The sequence below is a fragment of the Rhopalosiphum padi genome, chromosome 3 (genome assembly GCF_020882245.1).
Source record: "Rhopalosiphum padi isolate XX-2018 chromosome 3, ASM2088224v1, whole genome shotgun sequence".
NCBI classification, from domain to species: Eukaryota; Metazoa; Arthropoda; class Insecta; order Hemiptera; family Aphididae; genus Rhopalosiphum; species Rhopalosiphum padi.
This window is the reverse complement of record NC_083599.1, coordinates 5152016-5178001: the sequence shown is the minus strand read 5'-3', so window position 1 is coordinate 5178001 and position 25986 is coordinate 5152016. Positions and strand designations below refer to the sequence as shown.

The 25986-nt window shown below is 26.4% G+C and overlaps 1 protein-coding gene and 2 long non-coding RNA genes across 3 annotated transcripts; 1 reads left to right on the top strand and 2 right to left on the bottom strand.

Moving 5' to 3' along the window:
* Positions 1–4075: 4075 nt before the first annotated feature.
* Positions 4076–8483, top strand: LOC132926529 (uncharacterized). Its single transcript, XR_009661466.1, has 3 exons — positions 4076–5030; positions 7353–7513; positions 7919–8483. It is a non-coding gene; the product is annotated as an uncharacterized LOC132926529 (long non-coding RNA).
* On the bottom strand, positions 6901–7357 carry LOC132926530 (uncharacterized). Its single transcript, XR_009661467.1, has 3 exons — positions 7264–7357; positions 7086–7155; positions 6901–7028 (listed from the first exon to the last, which is right to left on the bottom strand). It is a non-coding gene; the product is annotated as an uncharacterized LOC132926530 (long non-coding RNA).
* Positions 8484–9521: 1038 nt separating the features above from the next.
* LOC132926831 (uncharacterized) lies at positions 9522–20109 on the bottom strand. Its single transcript, XM_060991239.1, has 8 exons — positions 19669–20109; positions 16497–16615; positions 14155–14253; positions 13965–14075; positions 13647–13903; positions 13371–13559; positions 13191–13308; positions 9522–11833 (listed from the first exon to the last, which is right to left on the bottom strand). The coding sequence occupies exons 1-8, from the start codon at positions 19715–19717 to the stop codon at positions 10961–10963; spliced, it is 1815 nt and encodes a 604-aa protein (XP_060847222.1). The 5' UTR covers positions 19718–20109; the 3' UTR covers positions 9522–10960.
* Positions 20110–25986: the final 5877 nt, after the last annotated feature.

The following is a 25986-nucleotide window of genomic DNA, read 5'->3' as shown; positions in this document are numbered from 1 at the left end:
AAATAAAATGTTATTTGGATGTGGAAGGAATATAATACAATGTAATAGCTCGTTATCTAAACTGTTTAGTTTGACAAAATTGGCACACGCTTGAAGCTTATTGAATTTAAAATAGTTTTGTTAAAATTCAATTTTAAGTGCAATTGTAGGTATTTATTGTTTGAAATAAAGAAAAAATAAAAGTTCAAAAGTAACATTTTTCCGTCTATCAATAAACTTATGAGGGGTTTGGCTAACTTGAATTTTTTGACAAATCCTAACCTAACTTAACCCTGGAAACCTAATATCATGGAAAATAATTTACACAGAATATAATAATAATGAAAAAAAGAATTAGAAATCTAAAATCATAGAAATTTAAATTTAAAAAATTTTATTCCAAGAAATTAAAATATGGTTACTTTTAATTATTTTCGTAACGTTTAATTTCCGTGATATTAGTTTCCAACACTATATGCTTCCTTTTAGAGTTTTGTTTTTTCTAAATTGGGCAAGTGGGTATCGCTCTGCTGTATAGTAGAGATGGAGAGTAGGTCACTGGTCACTATAATGAATGTGTTAAATTTGAATACAATGTCGGGTATCATTGTATACGAAAAACGATTCTGAACGGAGATGATTTGTCAGTCAGTGAAGTGCAATTGTAGGTATTAATTGTTTGAAATGGAAAAAAAACAAAAGTTCAAATTGTAACAAATTTTTCATTTATTATTTATTTATTAAACTTACGAGGGGTTTGGTTAACCTGAATTTTTGACAAATGCTCTTTCAGTCAAGTCTGCAATAAAAAGTATAATATTATTTATCTGTATCTTATCTATTAAAGTAAGTAATTAGTTATTAATGACTTTTTGATATTTTAATTTTAGACAAATATTCGCCCAAGACGGCTAAAATTTTGTTTTGACTGGGTCTATTGTCTATTCACACTGGGTGAATGTTTGCGCGCGTTTCACACGAGGTAATCATGATTTGGCTCGCATTTTAATCGCGTAAAATATTGTTATAGTCTGTAAGCATCGTGTGCTAGCGAATACAATTCTTGGCGATTTAAAATCGCGTCTGCGCGCCGAACTATTTGCCTACAGTTGTGTAACTTGTAAGAGTATCAGTATTATCTTATTTGCTTATTGTATAGACAAAATACAGATTGTAACCAAACCTTTTGAAAAATATTTAAGTTGTAAAGAGGTAATTAATTATGGTACTTTCCTGTTATACGAGACTACCATGATTTTTGACAACATCACAATCCTGTTATTTAAGACTACTAAAATGGTTTTCGCGACTACCACAATTAGCTGTACGATATCCACGCACTGCGTTCTAGCGTAGCAATTCACAATTGTTATATTAATATTATATAATTATATATTTATACAGAGTGATTCAAAATTCATGTTACAGCCATTTTAACACATCGATATTCAAAATAGAGAACAATTTATGATACAAAAGTTTTTTGATGTAGAAACATCTAAAATGATTATACGACACTAATATCATTACATTTTTTTTTATATATAATTCGTAAATGTGGCAATCATTATTTATTATTTTATTTGTAAATTTACCATTTTTTACCACTATTATTTTTGTATTTATTATAATTATTATTTTATTGTTTTTAATGACCGTACGCCACATATGTAGCGTGTGTTGTGTAATACATCACAAATGATTACTGGGTATTTAAATCCTTTTTTATATATATAATTCGAATGTAGCCATCCCAATAATACCTACTGATTAAAAAAATATTAAAGAATTAAATATGGAGGTGCACTGTACAAATATAAATTTTAAATAAAACTAAGGTAGTCTGTGATAATAGGAAATTGTGCAAATTTTGGTAGTCTTAGATAACGGGATTGTGGTGTTTCACAAAACAACCGCGGTAGTCTTTTATAACTGAGGTAGTCGCGAAAATAGCCGTAGTCTCGTATAACAGGAAAGTACCTTAATTATTATTTGATTTAAAAAAATTATTTTGCATTATAATATATTTATATTTAATTACTCCTAAAAATCCAGACCCTACTCTTAAGTTTTATTATTTTTTCAGATTTTCCGTCGACTATTAGCTACTATTAAGACCGTGGCTACAGAGTTTAGCGTTAAATTGTGACTGGTGTTGTATTATATAAATATATAACTGCATAATAATTGGATTTCTATTTAAATTTATTTTTATTTTATTTAATATATAATATATATATATATGTATTTCATATTATTTTATTTAGATATTTATTTTACATAAATTATCTATTATTCATGAATATCAGAATATGTTTGTTATTTATTAATTATTTGCAAGTTTAGCCAGGTACTTACAATAAATGTTTTAAAATAATCGCTATACTTATAATTAATTACGCACTATTATGCTGTTGTCTTTGGTAATGTTAATTGAAAAACGCACGTGATTGTGAAACTTACAAAACCTCATAATGTTTTATGACTTTATGTACATAAAAGTACAAACTAGAAATATTAAAAAAAAATATATACAAAAATCCTTCGATAGCATTTGTAGTGTTCGTACTTTGTTATTTGTATAACGTTATTAAACAACGAAAATAATTAGTAATAGTGTAAAAGTGTAGTGGAATTTGATAATTATTATTACCCGGACCTGGTCTTAATATAGTAAAATACTAAAACAGGCAATTTTCAATTAATTATCATATAATTTAAATTGTGTAAGTCGCTTGTATGGGGCTAAACTTTTGAAGGGTATATTTTAACAAATTCAAATTATTTATTAATTTATTTGCCTTTTGGTATAGATCCAAAAATATTTAGTATAGGTACTTATATTTAATCATTGCAATTTATTTCAAATTTAATTAATATATTATAATATTATAATAAATAATAATACAATATTCCATACAAAATACATTAGTTTTTTAAATTAATTATGCTATTCTAGCTTATATAATTATATCTTCTAGTTTTTATTTAAAAAAATCTATCTAGTATCTACTGCTTCATCTAAATTATTTTGTTACCATCTTCTTTTTCTATCGCTTTGACCATTGAGGCATTAAATCACTCAATAGTTTGTCACCCATTGAAGAATGAAGATATAATATTGTACCATTCTGTACTATAGTATAACAGTAGCCGCGTAGGTAGTCTGTAATTACATCATAGAGAAGTTAGAAATATAGAATTATTTTTAATTACAAGCATAATTGTATAATGGAATATCCACATACGCCGATACGTACCTATTATATATTTATAAATACCTATGTTTATAGTATTTATATTTTATTATACCGCATTTATACCTACTCAGAGCTGGGCATGATTTTAAATCTTTCAAAATCTAAAATCCAAAATCAATTCCAGAATTTAGATTTTAAAAGTCAATTTTGATTTTTTATTTAAAAAAATGATTGAATTTTAAAATATTATTGAAAAGATTTTGATTTTCATATTAAAATTCCATAAACATTCATGTTGTCTGTATTGGTCCAAAAATGGTTCAATATAAATTATAATCATCATTCATCACGCCACTTAAAAACTATTTTAACAATTTATTTCGGATTTATATAAAAATTAAATATTATGATTTGAATAGGTACTGAAATTTTAAAATATTTAATTCAAAATCAAGTTCTTCACACCTTTCATGACGCGATACTTATCAATGATCATTAGAAATGACGCAAAATAGAAATAGTTTCTAATTGACTGATCATCAATTTTAATGATTCAGTCGTGTGGAAACAAGTGTTCACACGTTCATAACTTGTTCAATCTTGATGAATCCAGTCATAATGAACGTTTTAACTGACATGTGTGAACAAACAATATATTATAACTCATTAACTATAAAGACTCAATTATTTAAAAAAAATAGCAGTATTTTGATTAACACGTAAGAATGTAATATTATTACATTTATATACATATTATACGATTAAGGACGTGATAATCAGGTCAAATGTTATGAAGACAAATACCTACTAAATTAAATTTTATAGGGATATATTTTCATCAGTAAGAAATGTACTTGATGTAAGGGGATTGGAAGCGGTGATTTTCTATCTTTTGAAAAAGTTTCAATAGTGTGAACCAATAACAACGAAAAAGTTAGGTAGTGTTGTACCAGGGACGGCGCCAAGGGGATGGGCGATTGCCCGCCCAGGATAAGTTCTCGTCCCCCCCCAAGATATTTAAACTCCTATTAACTGTGGCCGTGGAGCACTAGACCAAGCTAGTCTCCCAACTATTATAATATAAACGATTTTTGAACACAAGTACTGAATTACCTATATCCTGTGATTTTGAATCCCCGGGTCTGATTCCTCATAATTTGAATCGACGATTATTCAACAATCACTGTAGCGCTGTACATAACAGTTTACGAGTGTATTTATTTTTGATAGGCATATTATTTCGTAATTGTAAATAATAAATAGAATGAGTGGAGCACTATTTTCATTATTCACTCTCCGTAATCGATTAAAGTGACGCGATTCAAAATGTTTAAAAATAGCGGAGTTCGCCTATTAGTCTGGTTTCCCACAGGACTTGTCATTACACGACATAATATTTGTTCACTGTTTATGTATGTGTGTGTATATGTGCCCGCTTGCCTCATTTCGTTTGTGTTTAGATATAATTAATAAATATAAATATCTTCAGTAGTTCAGTGTAAATTTCGTTTCATTTCACATTTTATTTATCTCAACAACAAGTAACAACTATATATAACGGCGTAATAGCGACGATTTTTATACATTTTTAATATTTTTCATTTATTTTTTTTTGCAAATCTTTACCATTGGTATAAAATATAGTCAGTTCTGTTTATTAATTATTTCACCAGTTTAACACGTTAAATCAAAATGAGTGTTCGAAAAATTGATTCTACTTAGGTCCTCAAACAAGTCCAGTTAATGAGGATGAATTAAAAAAATAAACAAAAAAACTACAAATTTATACTGGCGGAAATTGCCAATTTGGTGTAATCGTGGGATGTTCAAAGTGATTAGACATAAACACAAGTAAGTAACCAACAGTACTTAATACCATCCTAGTGTCCTACTACTCATTACTCAGTACCTATTGCTACATGCTCTGATGTCCTATACCAATAATATATATACTACGACGTAGAAATAAACATTCTCATATAATAGGGAAGTATCTACACACCTGGGCGGTAACGTATAGGCCTAGACGAAATGGAGAAATGGGAGAATAACAATAGGCGGGTTAAAAACACACCTATGGCTGTTATGACTGTAATCTTCGGAGATGAACGAACTCCACGACACATTATAAATCTATAATCAAAATATGATTTTAAACTAATCTTGAGTTCTGAGAATCTCGAGCGAGGCTGACCACAGGCGCGTGGGCTAGCGTCACCGGATGTCATATACATCATCGCACGTGCATCCTGAAATGCGTAACAGCGTGAGAACAAATGACGCACTTAGGAATAGGCCAGACGATACATGGGTAGTAGGTCGGGGGACACTGACTATATAAGGGGGCCCTGGAGAGGACTCCTACAGACGTGATTTACCAGAGTTAGCGCAGGCACCTTCACGTCAGTCTACATCAGAAATCTATAATTTGGACTTAGAATATTTTCAATTAATTTAATAAACAACACTTAGAAATATTTCGACGACCAGTTGCTGGCCCACTACACTATGTACACATTACATATATGGATACATAAATCATTAGCTAATTATTTTGTTAATGAAAGAAATAAAATTGTTGAACTTACCCATTCAAAAAATTGACTTGCCCCTTACTGTCCCCCTAGAAAAAAATTCTGGCGCTGTGCCTGTGTTATACTACATCAACTGTTCACTAAAATACCAATTTTTAATAATACCTAATTATTAACTAGTAACACGGATAAAAAAACAGTTAATAGTTTGTTTTTAACAAGACCGTTATATATATTCGTTTAAAAAATAAAATAATATTAGGTATATTAAATATAATTAAAATTTTGACTCATTCATATACGTGAATTTTTATTAGGGTTGTAAAAACCATAATATAATAAATAATAATAATGTATGAAATTTTGAGCTAAAACAACATTTATATTTTTGCTATTAGCTGACATATTCTGACTATTTTTTTTTATAGTGTCATATTATATAATATTATATTCTGGTATGGATGAGCACATCACAAATTCAATTATAATTTTGAAAATAAATTATTTTCTTCCAGCAATAGATGAATATATCTGTACCAGCCATACGCGCAAATAGTGTTGGAAGTTTGGGAGGGGGGCTGTAGCTCAGTCCCATACTGCATTCAATGTATTATGTAGTTAAATATAAGTTTTTGGGGGAGCTATAGCAATTCTAGGAGGAGTTAGCCCTTCCCCAAGCCCCACCCTATTTGCGCCTATGGCACCAGTTAAGAAATAGTATATGTTTCAACTAGTTAAACACAATTGTATGTACATGTCTACATAATAGTATAATAAAAACTAATAGAAATTAAAGTTTTTATTTTAACACATTGTTTTTTATTGTATGTACACTTTTAATTGTCTAAGGATTGACTTATTCCATAAATTATTTATGAATATAAATTAAATTTTCTACTCATTTGTTTTTGATAAATATTTAAACAAAATATAACTCTATAACTTTTCAATTGGCATCGAATTTCAGTATCTGTCAATAAATATAGAATCATATAACTGTCTGTATGTTAGTCAATGTAAAGTTATTTATGACAACTAACGTCAGGTATTTTTCAGTATTGAATTTATATTATTATCATTATTTCTACAAACAACATATGACATTAACACTTTTTAATATTTATTGTATATGATAAGATTACTTCAACACGTAGTCTAGTGAATATCAGCCTTTTTTCATCATCAATTTCTGATACAATTAGAGTGACCAGTTCTACGCTATTGGGAAAAATAGGTATATACTAAACTATATCCACAAGCTTCATAATCTGCAGCAAATTTCTCTATAATATTTCTTGCTTCTTATTCAGCATCACTAATTAAAAAATAAATTATAATGTTGGCTATAACATTAATATATGATTAAATTTACCTTATATCTTCCTTAGAACTTTGGACTTTTTCTTGATGACGATCTCTAAGTCGAGCTCTGTCAACATGAACTATATAATATGTATATATGTTAATATTAATGATTAAAATACTAAACTAGTTTAAATTAAAAAAAAATTGTAATTGTATCAATAGTAATCATTATTAATCATGCATACCTTTTAGTTAGTGATAGTACAGCTTCCCAGGACCCAAAGTCAATACCTTCAGCTTTACTATTGATTGTTTTTTTGATTTGAATTTTTAGTTTGTCCAACCGTTCAGCAGTTTTACCTTGAAGAATATCATACACTTCACCAACTTCCAATGGAAGAATTCCTTCCTTCTGACCCAACGCCGCTGGAAGGGCAGCTGCCCTGGGCCCCACCATTTTAGGGGACCCTTGCCTTTCATGCCATTTAATGATTAGTAATTCTATAATTTTGTTTTTCAAATCAAAAATACAAGTCCCGCCTGCAGTGGCGGTTTGTGGGTGTACGATCCAAATAAATATTGTACCAATATATTATATTACAAATAATTTGATGAATACTTAATTACAATGTCGTCATTTGTCAATATAAATAGAAAACAAAATCACGATTGTTGGCTAAAAAACCAAATTTTGTTGTTAAAATCTTGAATTTTTTAAACATTTTTGTGTACACCTTTTATTTATTGTACCTAAACATAAATAAAAAAAAAATTGTAATTGTATCAATAGTATCATTATTAATCACACATAATTTTTAATTGTGACAGTATAGCTTCCCTGTACCCAATGTCAATACCGTCAATTGTACTATTGATTTTTTTTTTTATTTGAATTTTTAGTCGGTCACACTGTGCGACAGTTTTCCACGGAAAATATGAGCCATTTTTGGAGGAACTAATTTATGGATTTCTTTCCTTCGACCAATGTCTAAACATATAATATTTGGTTTATTAGATTATATATATTATATTATTATATTATACATATTATATTATTAAATTATATATATTACATTATTATATTATAAATTATTCAATACTTAATATTGTTGGTGGTGATTTAATGGAACAGCTTGATGGTTTACCTTTAATTGATGGTTTATTCACTTCTATCAATCGTTGACGGCTAATTTTTGTACGTGTTTCTTTAAGATCTAACTGCAATTCGTCCAAAGGCATAAATAAATTTATTTAAATGAATATTGACAAACATTTTTACTAGGTAGATCATTTTAATAAATTGTTTTTTATTGTATGTACACTTTTATGCGTCTAAGGATTGACTTATTCTATAAATTATTTATGAATATGAATTAAATTTTCTACTCATTTCTTTTTGATAAATATTTAAACAAATAACTCTATAACTTATCAATTGGCATCAAATTTCAGTATCTGTCAATAAATATAAAATCATATAACTGTCTGTATGTTAGTCAGTGTACAGTTATTTATGACAACTAACGTCATGTATTTTTCAGTATTGAATTTATATTATTATAATTATTTTTACAAACAACATATGACATTAACACTTTTTAATATTTATTGTGTATGATAAGATTGCTTGTTGTGTTTATTTATAATGTATTATTATTAACATTTCTATATATTTTTATATCTATTTTACTTAATATAATGTCACCAATGTAATAATCATGAGATAACTGTATCTTTGACCCATTGACTAATAAACCATGCTATGGCCATACATTTTTTTGTCCATGTTTTAAATATTAATTTTGACTACCTACTATACATGTCAACTACATGATATATATGTAGAAATTTTCATTATTGACAGACTCGTCACAATTGCACAAAATCGTACAATTAAAAATTAGTGGTCGTTGGAGGTATAAGTAGAGCAATGATTATGTAAATTATTTATAAAATATTTGATTATTTTGTGAATAAAACACCAAACTCAAGCATTTTCAGTTAATTTAATGTTAATAAAAAAATGATGAGAAAGAATGTTTTTCATAAATATTATTTCAAAACTAAATTAAAAAGCTTTATAAATGAGAACAATAAAATATTTTTGGCATTTTTTGTCTTCTTTTTCCAATGCAAGTTCCCAAAATCAACATGGTTCTTCAAAAAATTATGCCCATAATAATCAGGGATTGGAACTTTGGGTTATTTTTAAAATATTGTACAAGGAAAGTTTTATTTAACCATAACTATTAATGCAAATTATTCTTATTAATTATATAATAATTTATACTTGACTAAAGAAAAACCTAAACAATATAATTAAATCTATTAAAATAAAAAAGTGTAGTACTATTAATAATTTCTGTTACAATATCATTTAAATATGGATTATGGTTATTAATATTATATTTTCTAAAGCTTTCAGTTGTTTTTGGTACAATTCCTGTCCCTGTTCCCTGACTAGTATAACATGATATATTGATAGGTAATTAAGAAAAATCAATTTAAAGTAAAGGCACACACTTGTATATTTTTAAAACAATATTCACAATTATACTTGATAAAATATAATATTTAAATTCACTAGTCTAAACACAAAATGGCAAAAAAAATAATAAAAATACCATAATACATATGCTTTAGTAAAAATTTAATATTATATAAACATATAAGGTAGTATATTGAATAGTTTGTTGCCATTGTATAAAAAGTGACTTAGTGAGATTGATACATTTAGTTCAATATTGTTTATTGCAATTTTTTCTTGTTCTCAATTAACTTAAAAAGATTTTAAAAAATACTTACTCTAGTATTCTCACTTTTTGCACAATGACAAGGATATATATATAATTAAAATAAAACTTTTTTCATTTAAAGCAGTCATAGATAATCAATACTGATATAAAAAAAAATAATACATATATTTAAATTCGGTTAACAAAAACGGTTTTTAGACCATTTATAAAATTATAGCAGTGAAATAATATAATAAATAGACATAAAATATTCAGAAAACTAAGAAATAAATCTCATTTAATATTATATGTATAAGTATTGTAAAAGTGTTTTAAATCATAACACAACAATAAAATATAACAGAAAAAAAAAACAAAACAGTTTAACAATAAGCTATTTTAACACACTTGTGGATTAATACCAATTTGTTTTACTTATACTAATTCAAACACAAATAAATAAATAATGATTTTTTGTCTGTTAATAAATCGTTTTAATTTTATGTGTAAATATATTTATAATTTACCTACAATATAAATGTTTTACTCCAGAAGCCATTACATCCATACATCATAAACTATGTATATTATTAACAATTTTATATTAGAATACTGTTCCCAACAAAATAATTTTGTTTATTAATTTAATTACTTGTATCATTAGTTGGCTTAAATAAGGTTCCATTTGGATTATTTTGTATAACTTTATAAAAGTTTGGACTATAATTTTCAACAAGGCACCTGGCTGAACAATGTTCCACAAGTAAAATAAAATATTTTCATAAATAAATAAACATATATTAACATTAACATAAACTTTAAAATAAAATAAAACATTTTAAAAACAAATTAGTGGTTTTAAAAGCAAAGAAAAAAAACAAAAACAAAAAAGAAATATTTGACCTAATTTACAAACAATACTTGAAATTAAACAATTTTCATGTACAGATCCATATTTTTGAATTAATATAATACTTTTTGATGGTATTTGGTATAAATTAACTAAATATAAAAATTAACATCTTTGGATATAACTTTGAATCGATATAAAATAAATGTTTTTTACCTATAAGTAGGGAGGCGGATCGTCTTTAACATCAAATTAAAAAAATAATTTAATGTAACAATTAAAATTAATCCCTAAAGATAATAATATTAAGAGATCTCAGATAGGACACAAAACCATTTGGAACATAATTAACTAAAATTATAATATTTCAATAGAACTGGAGGATGTTGAACTTCTGTTAACTTTCTTTTTTGGGACTACAAAAGATTTTATTTTCGACAAATCAGTGAGTGGGACTAATGTAGAAGAATTGAATGATAAGTTATCTTGAATTTTTTTGGGAACATTATAAAACCATTCTCCGATTTGTTGAGGTTCCATTTTAGACATAACTTTTAAAGACTCTTTAAATGATAATGTACATTTTAAATTAGGATTTAAATTTGCTATCTTATCTTGAATGTATTTAATACTAGACTTAGTGTCAGGGATACAAGTATAAGTAGGATAGTAAGAAACATTTTTATAGATATTATGACGCAACTCGGGATGTTCAAATGTAAACATTTGATTTTTTGTGTAGCCTTTTGAAGGCAGAACTTCAGTTCCGTTACTGAAACTTGGTTTTCTAACTACACGTATATACTTATGAACTGGTATAGGATCCTCTGGGACTTCATCATCATTATCCGATGATGAGATAGATATATGACTTTCAACATCACTTGAAGAATATTTATTTTTAGAATTTTGTACTCTTTTTAAGCGTATTATAACTGGTGGTTGATCAGACTCAATTCTATTGTTATTTGGATTATTTGATTTTGATGGATGATTATTTACAACTTCCACTTTATATATATCCTTAGATGATGACTTTTGATGCGTTTTGTGTTTCCGCTTGGTTTTTTTATAAAAATTAATTTCATCATGTATTGGTGAATGTAATTTACTAGGTCTCTTCTGAGGTACAAAAGAAATATCCGAGTCGGAAAATTGGTATTTCCTTTTTAAGCTTTTTGATGCTTGTTCTTTAAAAGGACTTGGAGTTTTATCATCTAACGAACAATGCTGAAAAATATACAAATGTATGTAAAAATTATAATTATTATTTTATAATGTAATAAAAAAAAATATTTAACAGCAAGTTAATTAAAAAATATATACAATTTTGTTTAGAAAAAAAAATTATTCATTTTTAATTAATTATCAGTTACCAGGGGTGGCCAGCGAGAAGAGACTCACGAGCTACCAAATATAAAAAATAAATATGGAAGAGCCAAAATGTCAAGAAAAAAAAAAGGTAATACACAAATTCATATTAAAAAAATTCTTTTGTAAAAATGTTACGATAAGATAAGAGCCGCAAAAGTCTATGACGCGAGCTGCGGTTTGGCCACCCCTGTTATTACAAACTAATATATTGAATAAACATAGGCGTGCGCGCGGGTGTTGCAGGGCATACTATAGCAACACCTGCGGGCTGCAAATAGCAAATAGTTACAGTTTTCACTCACAATTTTTATTTCTTCTAACTATATAGTTCTGTTAGTAGTTACAATTTACAAAATAAGAAACATTAAATAATTATTTAGTTATGTTGTTGATAATAAATGATATGCTGTAAAGTGTAAATGGTTTGCACTAGGTACCTCCACAGACTACATAGATAAAATGATACATGACAAACTATTATGAAATTGGTACCTCCATAAAAACTCATTTAATATTTGTTGTGATAATGATAATTTAATGTCATTTAAATAATAATTTTTACAATACATTTTTGTATCAATCAAATAAATTTTCAAGACTGATGAAAAAGTGTTATTATTAAAAAATGTGAATGCTCTTTTCTTATAAGCTTAAACACATATAAATGAATAATTTTCAGCAATACCTACTGCTAAGTCCTGCACGCACCTATGGTTAGGTTATATACTATCCATCATCATATGAATTTTTTTTATCTTTTAATTTTTAATGGGCAAAACATATAAAAAGTTATTTTTATTGTTAATCCTATGTAAAATAACACTTCTTTAGTTAATATCATTTTATGAGTACAAAAAAATTACAATATTAAAAAATTGGAATAAATGTTACCGAGTCACTTTTTAATTTATCTTATCAAAATATTTCTTTTACGTTAATTACTATAGTTCTATATATCTATATCTTCTTTATCATATGACATTTTTTTCAGATTTAAAAATGAATTAAAACCTACATAATTAAACTAAATATAAATAATATACTATACCTAACAACTAAACATTGTAAAAATCAATAAAATTAAACATATTTTAATAACTTGATAAAATTAGCTATACTTTATTACCTTAAAAATTTTAAATAAATAAAGTAAACAATTTATTATTTAAGTAAAATTTATCGAAAATGTTAAAATAAAGTATGTATAATTTACCACATCTTTTTGTTCAGCATCATCTGAATCGGAATCAATTATTGTGATAACTGTGTTATCTAGGCAGTTTTTAAGATTAGGTGTTTTCTGAGCTAAATTTTGATCTTTGTTAATTTTCCTAGGAAAATAAGAAATAATATTAACTTATGTTAGTTTTTAATACAATATTATACAATTTACTTTTCAGACTTATCGGGTATAAATTGGTTAAAAATAACATTTAAAGGCCTCTCGTTAATTAATTCGTCTAATTCATGAAACCTGTGTTCATCTTGACTTTCTCTCATATGTTTTTTAGTATTTATATGTTCCTTGTAATTCATAAATGGCATGTCACATAGTTCACACATTCCACCAATTTCTGAGGTACTAAAAACATAATTATTATTAGTTACATAATAATTAATTGTCAAAAAAAAAAAAAAATAAATAAATAGACAAAACGTTTTGTATTACCTGTATTGATCTGAAGAGTAATCATCATCACTTTTATCCCCATTATATTTATGTTCAGCTGAATGTTTTGTTTTCTTTTTACATAATGCATCACCTAAATCTGGCCACTTAGGTATAAATTCAAACACAGGACGTTGTCCTTGATCCATTGATTCTATTTTTAAACTAACTTTTCCTTTTAGAACACTTGCAACTTGATCTGTAGGTCTTTTGTTAGTACGGTGTTTTTTCAATAAAGACTTGAGCCAGTGTTGAAACTATATTTAAAAAGAAATGTGATTATAAATTAATATTTGTAAATTATATTATTTTATTAACCTTTTTGGCAGACAAAATTTTTATATTAAAAATATTAGCCTTATTAATGAGATCAACTGAATTTTTACGTTTAGAAGATGGTCCATTTTTTATTTCAATATCTCTTCTACTCTGAAAAATCAACAAAATAAAGTGTTATGTTGCATTATATTTTATAACAAAGAAAAATTTAGTTAAAAAATATTCTTACATTATTAGTTTCTGAACTGCTATTATACTTAACCCCTTCATTTTGTATCATATCTGATATTAAATAATCGGAACTCTTTTCTAATGATTGAGTTATTTTCTATTAATAAAAAAAAATATATATACATTTATATATTTAGACATACAAAAACTATATACCGGGTGTTATTTTAACAACTTTTAGTATGTATACATTTTGATAGTTTTATACTTGTATGAGCATTATTTGGGCAGGTATGGGCAACTCAATGTTACTAGATAACCAATTTTTAGAATTTTAAAATCTATTGGGATCAGAAGTATGGAAAACTAAAAATATGATTTTACACCATCAGTCACAACTGATGACAATTTTTTGAAACTACCAAATGGTTCAATGCATTTTTACAGCATTAAATATATCACTTCCTTTAGATAATTCATATTTATGTTTTACAATAAACATTATATTGATTTTATAAATATAATAAAATAAAATTTAATAAAGTAATTTGAAAATGTAGCATAGGCCAGATAAAAAGGTATGTCGGCCACTAGTTGCTTATCCCTTTTACAGTGATATTTATATCAAACAACACATTATTTTAAATTAATATTTTTTACTTTTTTGAATAACAACATATATTAAATTTTATATTCTGAAGTAGAATATTAATCAAAGTATTTCAAAATATAAAATAAAAAATTTGGATGAGTAGTTTAAGAGTTATAACTTATAGCATGTAAGTATTTAAAATTTAGGTGAATGAAGTGGAGATATAGTGATACCCCACAAAATGTTTGTCTACTACTCGGATCTTTTAAACATAATTAAATCAAATTAATCTAAAATAATATTAAATAATATACATTTTTTTTTAAATATTTTTGTATAGACTGGAAATTATGTAAGAAAAATATTTTCAAAAACATTAATAGATTTTGAAATAACAAGTGTTATTTGGTAAAATAATCACCCAGCACTCGTATGTATCTATTTAAATCTTATTCGACAATATTTTCCCTTGTGGTCAATAATAAATTATTATACTCTATATACTTAATTTTTTACACATAAGAAACAATTACATTCAAAATATGATTAAAAAATGTATTACTATTTATTAAAATACTAAACATGAGATAATAACTAGGGAACGGATTTTAATTTAAATTAATATTTTTATTTAATTTTAATACTGGAATGTTTTCGTACCATGTATATGTTTCAGTTAATTTAGATTTTAAAATATGCTGGTGCTAATTTTATTTTAATTTTTTTTTTTATATTTTTTGGAATAATTAAAAATTTTAAAATATTTTACATACAAATATACTTATTCTGTATAATTGTAAAATGTTCGTTTTTTTTATTTCTCAATGGGTGTTTTTTGACTGAATGGTATAATACACAATAAAGTATGTGACTATCAGTTGTTTTACATTATTTGAATAACTTTGAAAAGATTAAAAATATTGTTTTAAATTTAGATTTCGATGTTGCTATGTTATTGCGATAAAAATAAAAAACTACTGAACTCGTAGAAAGTACAAATTTGCAAAACAATTTAGCATTTACTTCCACTAATTCTAGAATTTTAGTTGATACTATTTAAAAATTAGAAACTTCTAAACTACTATTAACCGAGAGTCTTGAAATAATTGATAATGACGTAAAACAATTGCAACCTGTTCCTGGTGAAATTGGAGTTTTAATCAATTCAAAATTACAAATCATATTGGAAAAATCTCAGGATCTAACATTATAGGGATATAGTATTAAATAAAACTCAGAAATAGAATACAATCTAAAATAATTAACATGACTATTGTATGAAACACCTATCACTTCTGTTGATGGGGAAAGTTCATTTAGTCATTATAAAGCAATGCTAAAATCCAATCGCCATAATTTTAAATTTTAAAATTTCAAATTATATGTCGTTTTTAACTGTTTCCTTCATGAAGCCTATTTGGATGATTCAGAATAAACATTTTTAAAAATAAATTATAATAATTATAATAAAATAATATAAATTCTATCTTATTTTAAAATCCGTTCCCTAGATATAATTATATAGTAAGTATTGAAGTACTATACATACCTCTACATAAGTTACATACAAATATAACATTTGTTTAAAAATATATTTAATATGTTTCATTTTAAATTCTACAGAGAATATTAATATTTCATGTTAAATCTCATAATAACAATTTTTAATTGAAATAATAGTTACTTGAATAACAGAATAAGTTTAAAAGTAAAATCACTAATGAGCTTTGACATATACGTATGCACCCCAAATATCCTGCACCGAGATCAAACCATTCATAAAATAAAATATATGTCTGTAAACTTACTCCTCCATATGCATTTATGAGCTTTTCCACTTTTGAGCTTACTATATTGTCAGCAATATCAATAACAAATGTTTTATCATAGAGTATTGATCTTTTATTTTTGCTTGAAGAACCTAAAACTAAAAAAATAAAAATAATTTAGATTATCTCCAAAGATTTAATCAATTACAATATCCCATGCAAATTTATAAATAAATAAAATTGATCAAAACATTTATTATATTTAGTTAAAATGTAAAATAATTTAAAGAGAACAGAAATACAAATATGTTAAAAATGATTTAAAATCCTAAATTTAGGCAGTTTTCAAAACTGTAAATAATACAATGTTAATATCCAGATTGATCTGATAGTTCAGATAGTTGTTACAAATATAAATCTATTACTACGATAACTTTATGAAAAATATTTGGACATAATTGTTTGTTTATAATTTATAATTTTGAGAAAGTACATCATAGCAAATTTACGTTCAGCAGAACCAATTTTATGTTATTAGTAGGGAACGAATTTAAATACTCTAAAAAACAAGAAAAAATACAATTTAATACCTTAAAAAAATGCTTTAACATCAAAAGATGCACTAAAAAAATGCCTTAGAAGACTTTAAAAATGGGTTTATATTCAATAAAACAAAATTTTCATCACTCAAAAACGTTAACAACGAGGCTTAACACGATACTAAACGATAAAGTAATGACTCAATTCAACAGTGCAATACAAAATTACAATTTAGATAAATAGTTTATCGTATCTTATCTTTACCTTAATGTGGGTAATAATCTGTTGTAACTTGTATGTATATATTTTGTGTCTACACGTGTCAACAATAATTTCATAATTTTACAATATAATACATATTTTTAGGTATTTTAATTTTTTTTAGAATGAATGTGGAAAAAATGACTTTAAAACCACAAAATGCACTAAAAATTTCAAAAAATGCTCTAAAAATGCATTTAAGTCTTAAAATGCATAAAAATGCAAAATAAAAGTTACATTTTTTAATTCTTTGAAGTATGAAATGAACTTTTTGCTTGGAAACCAATGTTTTCGGACATTCAAAAAAAAAAAATGCAATTTGCATTCAAATCCGTTCCCTGGTTATTAGTTTTAAAATTGGAGTTAATTTACCTATCATCAAACTTAAAAGTAAGAATATTAATAGAGCATCAGATAGGCTTTTATTGATATTTTTATTTTAAAATGAGTTATGAGCATTTAAAAGTTTTAATATTTTACATAGTTATAACTCACTTTAAAATAAAAACATCAATAAAAGCCTAAGAGATACTCTATAGTCTAGATTAGTGTTACTTATGAGTTCATAAATATAATAAGGCAACTTGACGATAATATATAAAAATCTTTGTATTAAATAGAATTATGTATTTATTATTCAGAATTGTACTTTATTAACATTACCATATTACAATATATATATTTTTTTTAGTATGGAGTCGCGTACCCAACAAACAGTACATTTGTTAGTTGCCATTAGAGGAAGGTTGAATCCAATATTAAAGCTAACTACCTAAAATAGGTTTAGCTGAATTTAAATTTGCTATGAAGTATGTTAGTAAGATAGAGATAACATATTTGCAAGTAGGACATCCTCTTATCTTATCTTTTATTATTATACTTTAAAATTTAATAAAAATAAGATGCATTTTATATTATTGAAATTCTTCAACTAAAACTTGAATTTTATTTAAAATTAAATTTTTATTTCCAATTAAAATTTAGTTTTAATCAGTTTTAACTTTCAAATTCATCAATATTGATTGAATGCCTTTGCTTATTGTAAATAAATAAATTATAATTGTAAGTTGTAACCAATTGATGTTATTTTCTGTTGTACTCAAAAATGTTTGGAAACAATTTGATAAAAGTAATTATTAACTGTTAAGATATTTAAATCAAACTTAAATGTTTCTATAATATCAAGCAATTTGAGGTGTTTGAGAACCTATCCCTAAAATAAACTATCAATGGTTGATCAAACTTGACCATTACATAATTTATTTCCTATATCATGCTAAAATTACATAACTTGTTAGTTTAATAAGCTTATAATTTACTATTTAAAACCATTAGATGATTCAATTACATGGTATACAGAGATTCTAATAAAAGGTCTATTTAACATTACATATGATTTAGTTTAGGTTTTTATTTCTTAATTTCACAATTGAATCTGTAACCAATGATTACATTATCAATCACATTTTAGGTACTTAGAAAATATTAATTTGTAATATTAGATTATTTTGAGTTGTTTAAAATTTAACTATCAAACTAAAAATACTGTAGTTAATAAAGAGTGTTATGTTTATACTTGATATTCTATCATTAGATTTATATTTTTATTATTTAAAAATATCGTTATTTATAGTACAATAGGATAATAAGTTATAAATGTTATAATAATTTTAATATAACCAACATTTATTTTAGTATCTTAAGATCAAAATTTACTAATTTTAAATTATAACAGATAATAGTTAATCATAAGTTTAGGAACAATTAATAAATTGAAAAATACTAATAAATATGTATGCTAAAATAGGTAGCCTTTTTAATATGTACTTATGAAAAAAAAATCATAAGAACCCAACAATTAAGAAGTAAAAACTAATAAATGCATGTTATAAAAATAATAATGATAATAATAGTAATAATTTTGTTATTTTTAACAGTTTATTTTATGTAACACGATATTTTCAAAAATTAGTCTAAACAAATCATAGGTAGTCTCTTAAAATAAAAAAAATAAGTCACTCAGATTATAGCTCAATGCTTAAGCATTACATTTTAACAATGAATTTGACACAAGAAAGAAAAAAGAAAAATTGTTTAAGGTATACATAATATTTACAAAAACGGATCAAATAAATATATAGCACATTATAATACCTATAACTTTTTTTAAATGAAATATGCAAATAATTAATAAGCAAGGGGTTTGAAATTGAATATTATGATTTATTAATTGTAAAACGTATCGAAAGCAGAGAAAATGGCATAACATATATCAATTGTTGCTAGGACGGATGTGACACAATCGACAAGCCAAGGGTTCTTAGCCAGGCAAACGAGACGACGTATGTCCATCAACTTTACAGTCGAGTAGGGCGAGTAGACGATTAATTTCGAAGGGTGTTAGGTTTACCTGAGTGGTCGGACGAGGGCCGATGGTTGTTCAGGTTTTCAACACTCATGTCGTCGTTTTCCGTGGAGCTTTTCCTGCGTTCCAGCGGCGGTGGTATCGGATTGAAGTATTGGACGAATGCTCGTGACGAGCGTCGTACTTACACCGGAGTCGTCGGCGAACAGCTGTTGGCCTCTAACGATGGACGGATGGGCCGTCTGCCAGACTCGGAGCGCATACACGCACTATTCGTCGTCGTCGCCGCGGCGAAATCAAAATATGTACAATATTATTATTATTATTATTACTATTATTATTATTATTATTATTATCATCTATTATCATCGTCATCGCCGTCGTCGACGAGACCGTGACGCGTGCGCTACAGCAGCTGCTGATCTAGTCGTATTCATCGCGAATTCCAAATTGCGATCGACGGGCGAATGAATGATAGCTGCTCGGAACACGGCCGATCGCCCGAATGACGACACTCGGTCCACAGAGCACACATGCGCACACGATCGCGCGTACGTTAGCGCCGCGCGCCTCTCCGCGCTCGCCGCCCCGAACGACTACCTGCCGCAGCGCCCGATCTAACGGCTTCCCGAGGCCGCTCCGCGACAACCGCAATATTATTATTATCGTTATAATATTAGTGTTATTACCAAATTTTTTATCGCGATATTATATTCTTCATTTATTTTAAACTCGTAGCAATAATAACGATTATCGGTAATCGCCGTCCGCCGTTATTTGAATAATTAAATAATTATCGTAAACCGTAAATCATAATATGAATTATCGCCTATACATATTGACTAATAATAGTCAATTATTATAGATTATCATATTATGATATTTAATAGGATATATAATATCGTTGTGAAATTAATAATTATGGTAATATTTTTTACACATTGCGATGCGCAGACACGCAGTGTAATTATCAGCTCTGATATATTGTGTTGTACTTGAATTTGTTCATTTGCCCATAGTGCCTATAATTGTCCACGTATATTGCTCCAGTTTTAGGCGGGTGGATAATTATTACCTATCCAGTATTAGTGTGTAAAAAACTTTTAAAATATTTTTATATTTAGCTATCGTTACTGAAATTTTGAATTATAAGTATGTTTTACTGACAATCTCTATAGGAATCGGTATAGGTACAAGAACGCATGCTGTAAGAAATTTAAAACTAATGATTAACTATAGGAAAGTTATATTGTAACTGGTGAATGATTGTGAAAAAATTATCAAAAGTAATTTAAAAAAAAAATACCCAAGATAATATGTAAATATAGAATATGTACCACCATTTTAATTTTACAACATATTTAATTATGTTAAACCTAAAATTACTAGGTATCTGATTACCTATTAATATTTATCAATTTTTTATATTTTATTTGGAACGAACCGATAAATGAACTTTTTGTAAATCGGGTAGGTACCTCTTTCTTTTTAAAAGTAGTACCGATTCTAGGATTCTTTTTTTTTAGAGTTTAGAACTAAACATAAAATATAATACAACATAATTTTAAATAACACGTGTTTTTTATGTTTCGTTTTACTTTATTTTACATTATGTCATCTAGTTTAAGATCTTGGCCTATTGGTCGACCGATGAATTCACAAGTCACAGCTCACAGCTATTTATAGTAATATTATAATTCGTAGGTTTATAGCATATTATGTAATATAGGTACCTATAGTCAGTGACTGTTTTAGTAGCCCACTGGGCCGATGGCCCCTAAAAATATACATATTTATAATAGAAATAATAGAGTGTATGTTTATACTGTAATACTGTATATACAGTGTATTGTCATTGTGTATAGTGCACTTATATAATATTATATACCTAGTACCTACGTCCTACTGTAATATAATCTATAGATAGCCAGATAGTTTCAAGTGCAGTTCAAATATGTATTATTAACATCCTGGTTTGTATGTTTAAAACATGAATTTGAATTTTTTATAACAAGTTTTTTTTTATTATATTGTAACAACCTTGAATTTATTATTTAACAATTCGTGTATATTACGGACTTTTACAATAGGGAAGACTGTCATAGAGTCTTACAGACTACATTGAACTGTACTCGTATAGGTTTATATAGGTATATAGTTGTTACAATGTTGCCTGTGTACCTTCTATACTTAGGTATACTATATAATAGTAATTATAATAACACGTGTTATTACGTGACTATTTACTATTCACTCATAAAGCGTCATTTAAGCTGATTTAATTTCACGATTAAAATAAAATGTTTAGAAGATGTAAATATTATGAATATTAACGTAGGTAATATTATTTGTAATCTCCGTCTATAACACGTACGCCCACTATATTATGCAAAACTTTAGGTTTCGCACTTTGTAGACAAAATTACTAAACTGTTCAAATTAAAACATTAGATAAACACAACAACCCGTCTAGTTTTTATAACAAAAAGGAATTCCGAATTACTAAGGAAGTGTACATTTTAATTTAATGCCACGCCGAGTTGTTTTTTTATTTTCAATAAAATATAATAAGTAACATAATAATACTATATTATACATTAAACTATTTGAGTTAATTTGTACGTCGACTTCAATCACAATTCGTGGTTGCAACTATTTAAAAGATTAAAAAAATAAAAATAAAATAAGCTGCATTGAGATATTAGTGATTGACATTTAGTAATTTTGAGATGGGTTATATATTAATTTTAACAGTTTACCAATAGTCATACTTCATAATCAACAGTTTGCCCAATTTATGGGGTTTGGCAATAATAATAAAAACGCTAAGTTGTAATTCCACTGACAATCTTATGTTCTTTTAACGCGTGAATACAATACGTATATAGGTAGCTTCTTCAATCTTCATATTTAGAACTTTCGCACACCGATGCTTCTATGCCAGCTGGCAACGAATAGTGTACATACTACGAAGATGCACTATATCCCGACTAACATTTACAGCATGCCGAAGATCTTTAACCGTTCACTTAACATAACATTATTATTATTTATTGCATATATACGTTGTAGGTTTAATAGTAAACGTTAATATTATTACCTGTCGTAGCGTTGTATCACTGTATCAGTATATAAAATAGATTATATTTTGATAAATATTATGTATGTAAATGACTAAATATAATTTTGACGGTTCCGTCACTCATTCTTGAGTTGTGTAACGCAAGGGTATTATTATTTACCCTAATATGTGGCTTTGCTTATATTTACACGTTGGTCGGTTGTTTTTATTTAATATTATGCAAATTGATGATGATGAATGATGATGATAATAATAATAATAATAGTAGTAGTGAAAAGTGAAAACCAAACACGTGCGGCGGCAAAGGCGATCGTTATCGCGTCTATCGTTTTAAGTGTCAACTTATTGTGTCTTACATTAATATTTGTTACGTACGTACTTACTACGTACGTGCTTACATACTAAAGCTTTATCTTTTTCGACAGTCCCGATAATATTTCAATTGAAACGTTTATTTACCTGTTTATTTTATTTTTGATATTATTCATTATATGAATAAGTACACCCGAAATAGGGCATATGGGTTATGGCCGTTATGGGTATAAATTTATATTTACATTCATGCGATTTTTTTTTCTGTTTTGGTGTCATTACTCATAACTTTCTGAAATAATAAAAATCTTCAACTTTAAGTGAGGTTTCTGGTAAAAAAATGGATCTAGTTAGTATAGTGGGTAGGTACTTTAAGCTGCAGGTGTTGAAAATAAAAACATTCCTAGTATTATTTTCAAAATAATATGTACCTATTAACAAAAAAAGTAATCATAATACGGTAATATTATTTAGACAAAACTAATTTTCAACCAGAAAATCATTCAAACATAAATTTATAACTTGTCTAGAAAATGGTATAATATAAAATTCTGTGAAAATATTAAGCCTCCGGAAGAGTGAATGTTGAATTATAAAAAAAAAAAAATGCAAAATAGATTTTATTAAAAAATTGGTTTTGCTTAAAAATTCTAGTTTTCCTTTTATATGTTTATTTGTTTTTCCTGATTATTTTTAAAAGAACCTATACTGGGAGTAAAAAAAGCTTGACATTCCCACAAATCACTAATTGGTAAGAGTTACCATTGGTAACTATATAGATAACCACTCACAAACTTGAAGATTGAAGCTTATTATTTATTTATTATTTTATTGTAAAATCAATACAATATTCATCGTTCCTCTCTGCACTCTGCAGAAGCTAAAATCATTAAAACTAATAAAATAATTCAACTATAGATTATTTTTGTGTTTTCTTACATTACGCTATTACACTTACCAACATAAACTACTGTAGTGTGTTCTACTGTTTTATGCTTTGAGTAGTGTGTTGTGTATGTTTAAATAATTGTATGTTTATACGACGTGTATAGCTAATTAATAAATAATTATGATTTATAATAATACGATAGGTCGTCAATATATTTCTTTGGTAATTTTTATGAATTATGTGTCTATATACACTGTACAAGTATTCATATTTTATATATATATATATATATATATATGTATCAGACACATACAACATACTTATAAATTATTTATTATCTTGTTTGTGTACATTATCTTTGATAATAACACGTCATATCAACATATCAAATTATATATTAATTTTTATGATCACATTATGATAATGATTAATGTTAAAAGTTCACAATTGGCAGACCGTAAGACGCAGACGGCAAACAGTGGCGCAATTATCGAGAGTGTTGGGTGTGCAATTCACAGGGGCCCCCGGTCTTGAGGGGCCTCTAGATTAAAAAACTTATGTACGATATTCCTTTACTATAATCTGTAATATACACATATTATAAATTATAATATTTGTTTTAATATAATAAATAATGATGTCTTTACTCTTTTGAATTAGAGAATAATTCAAATTACGAGTACCTATGTGAGAAAACAGTTAAGTGTATCGTAATACTGCAGTATAGGTCCGAAATGCGGATAAAGAGTTAGAGTATACACTATAATTGAAAATTTGAAACTTCTTTTATTATTATACATAATTATGTTGGTGTGTGTACTGTGTAGGTAGTGTGTAAGTCATGACTTGTGATAATATTACCTGTGTGTCTGACGATAATAAGACAAAAAAACTATCTATCTATAAAATTTTTGTATTACTAGGTATCTAATAACAATGAATTGGATACAAACAAAATCATTAATGATTTTGCTGCCGTAAAAACAAGAGTTAATTTTTATGTTTAATTTTAAATAAAAAAAAAAAATTTAACTAATAAAAATTATAATTATATTAATTAATTAATACTATGATCTATGACATATGAGAAAACAATATTTTTAATAGTTATAATAAATATGACTGATTTTCATTTTTATTATTCGATAAGGGCCCCGGTCTGGAAATTTTCACATAACCATAATATAAACATTTGGTGAAAATTTCAAGTATTTACAATGGTTATGCGTGAAAATTCCCTCTTTTCCGTTATTTTTCAGGGTTTTCCCCGACACTTTTGAAAACTACTGGACATTTTTTACTTTTGACCCCCCAAAGTACCAACTAGATGAATTTTCCTTTTCAAAGAGGGGCTGAAGTCAAAAATCGAAGCATTATTACTACTCCAAAAAGTGATGACAGATACAAAAATAAAAAAAATAAATTAAAAAAAAAAACCACACAACATTGTAAAATCAATACATTTATCACTCCGTTCAGAATCTAAAAATGTTTTATAATATTATAATATTATTATAATCCGCGGAGTATGAACAAAGAGCTTGTTATTTTTGTTTGATTGGCCAAGATTCTCTTTTTACATAAAAACAAACAATACAATTCTATATAAAAAAAAGGAATAATCCAAAAAAGTTCCCGAAACGTAAGTCCATAATATGCTTGACTAAATCTCATTTAAATTACTATTTAGGTATTACACTATATATAAAACATTTAGTATATACATTTAGTATTGTACAGTTGTACACAATTAATCACGATTAATTAACGAGCAAAGTAGAATATAATATAATATTAAATAATAAATGTTATAAAAAGAAGGGAAAAGTAGGTATCCGGTACTGTACATATCGAATAAACCTCGTCATTGAGGAATAAGTCACTGTATAATGTTTATGTTAAATTTTTATTCGTTGATAAATCATATAAAATACATACATATATATAATACATAATACATAATACATGTATTCTATAATTTTCAATAACCAATTATTAATTCAAATAACAATTTTCCTTGCAGCCTTATTGGCTTAGCACTGGCAACTGACAACAAATTATCGTAATTTGCTTGATTAAA